Genomic DNA, 5,528 nt, shown 5'->3' on the forward strand with positions numbered 1-5,528 from the left:
CAGCCGCTTCTTCGTCATCGTGACGGCAACGTCCTTGGGCCTGGCCGAGAAGTTCACTTTCAGAGGTACTTTGATCTGGAATTAGACGATAATAAATGTTATTTCATTCATACGGAATGTGGCGCGAATCGGTCGCCATGAGTTGGCAGATTTATTCGAACTAGTTATGATAGTTTCACAAATAAAAAAAAAAAAAAAAAGAAAGAAGAAGAAGAAAGAAAAAAGATTTCAAGGAGGCAGAGTTTATTGATGTTAAATTACGAATTTATCGGTGTAAAAAGATTCTGAAAGTACCTTTCTGCTACAAAGGAAATGAGGTGATCATGCATTTCTTAAGTGGCATTATGTACTTTTCTTTTTATGTTCTTAAATTATCTGGTTCTATGTTTTTGCTTTGGTTTTTCTTACGTCGTTTAAGAATACCAAAAGAAAGGTATACAATGCTGTTTAAAAAGCGCAAGATGGCTGAGATTTCTTCTCGCCAATGTATAATTTTACGTTATATATAATTATAAACATTGTATATAATGAACTTTCCTTTGATATATTATTAATAAATATTTCAACTATAAAAATTTATATATGTATATATCTTATTCGTTCGACATTTTCAACTATTCCTTTCACAAATTATGCTTTTATTATTTAATTATTATTAAAACACAATTTATTATTAATTGCCCTAAAAACTCTTTCTTTGTTTCTATCTTACAATCTATCACGAGAAAAGTCTATTATAGAGATTAAAATAATAATCAATCTTATTCCTATCAGATGAGGTCTAATTGAGCATGAAAATCTTTAACAACACAGCTCACGTATACCAATACAATCAATGACTAGCTCTTTCCTTTCCAATCGATAAATCCAATAAAAAAATCGAGGTTCTTCGTTTAACCTCAAAGTAAACGATCTCCTCGACGTGCACAAACGACGTTCATCGAGTCTATCGTAACAATAGCGCGATTCATTTGATCGATGAAGGGATCGATCATGGTTCCGCACGGCTACCCTCTCAGTCCTTCTCGCGACTGCGATTTCATTGCGTATCATCGTGATCCACTTCTCCACCGTGGCCTTGGATTTCGGAAACCCAACGGTGCAGCCTTCGTGACGGACCTTGGGCAATTTAGAATCCAACGAACGAAATATACCGTATAAGGGGAGAAAAGAAGGGAGAAAGATTCCATAGTACGATAATAAAATTTACGCATTTCGCGAATTACTTTTTAATCACGCTTCTTTTTGCCCGACTCGCCATAATATCGATTACGGTGTTTGCGTATAATAATTTACTACATAATAATATGGTGATTTGGCACACAAACTGTCGACGTTAAAAAGAATCGGGAGTTATTTGAACGAAGAGAGAGAGAAAAAAAAAACAGTTCTACAATATATTTTAACGTAAAGTTTGTCTTTATGATTTGTTTTATTACCGTGTGCTTCAAATTCGTATCTTTTACCTTTGAACGAAGGTTTACGTGTCGGTTTACGTACAGCAAGGAACTGGAATTAATCGGCTGTAATGAAAACGGATTCTTGGTTGATCAGCAGTCTGATTACTTTCATATTGTCTTAAGACCACTTAATAGAGTCGATGGAAAATGGGGTTAGTGGAAGTCGCTCACGAGAAGTATCATTACGAAAGGAAACTGCTATGAATGAAATCTGAATATGAAATCGCACGGCTCGTACTTTTACATCCAGAGTAATGAGCTGAATTAATCCGTCCATAAGGAATGCTTTGCCCCGTTCAAAAACAGACATAAGAAAGGAACATTCTTAAGGATCAAGCCGCCGCATTCGAACAAGTGTTACATAATAGAATTTCTAACACAGAAGTAACCCGTAATGAAATAGAAAAAATAATATTCCTAAAATTTTCAAGCTATTACAGCTTAATATCGTTTCTTATAAAAATACTAAACTTTCTTCCAAAACCTTTGCTACAAAAGAAAAGAGAGAGAGAGACAAGTAATAAAACAACCAACAAAAAAGGTTTTCCAAGATACAAGTTATCATTTATCTTACAAGTATTATACACCAAGACTACTTTGACGACTCAAGTTCCCAATTATAATTCCCATTCGTCGCAAAACCTCTAAACTCTAAAAATAAATATCAAGAAATAACACAATCAGCAGCAGTCCATCGGTAAAACTTCATTCCATCGACATTCCTCCCTATTTAATCATCTCCATAATCACACTCGTGAGAATCACTTCTCTGGAGGCAACGATCCATCGATGTGGGACGTCCTCGGGTGGCCAGCATCAGGAACAATTAAATCCACGAAGTTCCAAAATCCTAGATGATCCATCGTGCGTATCTCGTGTCGCAATTACAAGTATTCGAAAGAAAAAAGAAAATCAAGAGAAAGATCACGAACGACACGTGGATTACGCGTCGTGGAATCATCATTATCATCATCGGCGTCATCCTCGCGTTAGACGTGTTCTTGGATTTCCAGCGTGACGACGCCGACGACCGCGGCGACGCTGAGCGTAGCTGAGAGCACCGGTGCGTGGAAACGGATCATGGCTACCGAGTTTGCGCGTTAACAAAGTGGAATATCATTACGATGGAACGGCAGAGAGCATAACCGAGGGAAGAGGCTCGTGTCGCCGGAGATTATCCTCGATCTCTCAGCCGGCATTAACCAGACTGTGACACGAAAATTTGGATCGAGGTGGACAGACGAAAGAGAGGGGGGAGGGGGGGATTCGTATTTTGCAACTGTTCTCTTCGTCACGATTCGCTCGTCAGCTTTTATGCAGCTGATAAGAGACTTCACATTTTCGGAGGAATATTGGCACGTGTGTACATTTTTTAAATTTGAGGATACTTTCGAAATATGTAAGAATGTCATATGTGTCACTGTGTGTCTATTTATTATATTTTATAGGAATTATGTGTCATACCTGTCATACTTATTATATCTCTCAGGAATTTCAAAACGTCTTTTCAATGTTTTTAAGAAATATACAACTGTGAAAGATAAAAAATTTCTCGTACGATTGAACCAATTCGAGAAATTTTGCAAATTCGATATTAATAAATATCTTTGGGTAACATTAACAAGTTTGATAATAAAAAAATAACAGTTTAGAAACAATTATCCGATTGTTCTATTTAATGAAAAATTATGAAATCGTAAGAAAGAAGTTGATAGCTTCGAACTTTTAACTTGTTAATTTACTAATACTATTAGTTTGCAAAATATATATGACGTATTTGTTTATAAAAAGGCCTTATATTTCTAAGAGCTTCTTATATTGAAAAATGAAATTCGTTTTGTACTCAGACCTTTTTCTAAACTATGATTATAATAATTTATCAGTTACTATATATCATCGGGTGTTCCTAAAAGGAATGATATTCTGATTGGGACTTTAGAATGATTTATAGTATTTTTGGTGTCTTCAATCGTAGTGTAACGATAAATATTCTTAAATCTGTAAAAATTCTTAAATCCGAGGAATTTTTATGTTAAAAAACTTTTTCAAAGTATAGTTTTTAAACTTGAATCTCGAGAATTACGTAAGAGTAATTTCAGTAGCTTTTTCTGAATTCGCAATTCCTTTAGGAAGTTGATATTATTCTGCATTTAATAACAACCACAACCTTATCGCAGGTAGCAACTGAACGGGTTTTACGATTTGGAAGAAAAGACTTGTTGCCATAGAGCGGATCGCTTTATGAAGAAATTAACAAGCGAACGTACAGTTTCCGTCCTAAACGTCCACTCACGATGATAAGATTAACTTAATCAGTCTATTACTCGAAGAAAAGGAGCAGAAGGAATGCTACATCCGTTTCTTATAAAGGAGATACGTAAATTGTGGCAAAAATGGAAGCGTTTCAAAAGAGTCACGGATCGTGAATTTAAAACTTGTCCTTTAGAAGACTGACGAATCGAAAGTAAAGCAACCTTGGAAGACTAAGGGATGTACGTGAGCAAATTCACGTCTCACACCTCGTCGATGTAGCTCTAAGCAGTCTCCAAAATTCTATTCCTTCGAAATATATTTATGTCAATAAGCTTATGATCATTTCATTTTCATAATCTTCCCGTAGACATTCAAGCAACTGTTGCATAAGAAGATGCTACATTACATACAATTTAACCAAGTCTTATTTTAAATAATCTAATTAAACAATCGTTACACAAGAATTCATCTGAAAAAAGTTCACATTATCATTACTAATCTTTATATCCATTACACAAAATTTATTCATGCCAGCTTAACAATTATGTATCTCTTCTCCATACACAATTTCAAGCAATCATTACACAAGAACGTATCTGAAAAGAGCTCACCTAGACGCTACAAATCTTTAGACCCATCAAGTGATCAACAGAGAGAAACAGCACATGAAAGCGTCAGAAAAACTTAATCAATTCAATTCGCGCTAACTGTAACAACTGCTCAAGAGATTACCGCCTATTTAACCAGATTCCTTATTATAATAACTCTGCTAATGCAACATCCTCTCAGACTCATTAACCCATTCCAATTATCTAGACTCCAGAGAATAATACCGATTTCCTCTCGATGCTATACAGGACGTTCCAGCAACTCTGTTTATTTGAAATATCCTCGCTGTTAGAAGCGACAAATGAAAGTATCGTATACTATTATAAGTGGATGTTTATGCATTTTTGGGGAATTTAAGGACGCAAAATTATATAAAATATCCAAAGGAACTTGCTTAATATAATGTTTAATAGATGAAACAAATCTTTATGTAGATTCTATTTCGCTAGGTATGTTCGTAAGAATATAAAACAGCATAAAAATCTATAGTCTAATCGTAAGTATGAAAGTTTCAAGGTTGCAAAGACATCCTAGTATGGTGGCAATGATTTGCTACGTGCGTGGAGCTATAGAGGAAATCTAAAGATCAATTTTATCATAATAACTGAGTATCACAGTGATGCAGGTCAAGACTGGCAATTCGAATTTAATCACGTATTTCCACTTGCAAAAATAACACGCCTGCTTTCATAATAAGTTAAGTAATAACTTATATAATTAATTTTTATAATAACAAACGTAGAACGCTGTTTGAAACCATGAAACCATCGGTAGGTTGATTTATACCACTATAATTGCCAACCCCTTGGCCATGTCGACTACTTCTTTTCAACTCTACGACGTATATAAGCAACATTTTTATTTCATATTTGAAGCAACGAGAGATTTCAAGTGGACAATATTGGTGAGACAGCCTGTATAATCACACTGCTCTACGCTCATTTAATCGTCTCACACTGCGTCATTAGAGGCATCGTTTCCGTGATTTCCAGTCGTCGTTCGCATCGAAGTCATCTTCACTTTGTATGTACACTTGCGAAATCATCGTCTTCTTCTCCACCTGTGGCCGCGTGTTCGTACCCGTGTACGCACGCGTCATTATGTACGGTTATCGTTTACGATGGAACGTCGCCGACAATTTGCAACCGAGGTGGGAGGAGATCCTGCAATTTTCAATCGACGCTCCCTCGTGCCCATTATCCCCGC

The 5,528-nt window shown here is 35.8% G+C and overlaps 1 protein-coding gene across 2 annotated transcripts in view; it reads right to left on the reverse strand.

The window, feature by feature from the left end:
• LOC100750104 (nuclear migration protein nudC) overlaps positions 1-5,528 on the reverse strand; it is a 104,906-nt gene that overhangs the window by 955 nt on the left and 98,423 nt on the right. For both annotated transcript variants that reach the window (XR_004460831.1, XM_033318402.1), the window contains exon 5: positions 1-75. Coding sequence is in view for 1 of the 2 variants with exons in the window: in XM_033318402.1 (XP_033174293.1) it covers positions 1-75 (75 nt within the window). In the remaining variant the exon portion in view is untranslated. The remainder of the gene's footprint in view (positions 76-5,528) is intronic.

This window comes from Bombus impatiens, unplaced genomic scaffold (assembly GCF_000188095.3).
Source record: "Bombus impatiens unplaced genomic scaffold, BIMP_2.2 scf_0091, whole genome shotgun sequence".
NCBI classification, from domain to species: Eukaryota; Metazoa; Arthropoda; class Insecta; order Hymenoptera; family Apidae; genus Bombus; species Bombus impatiens.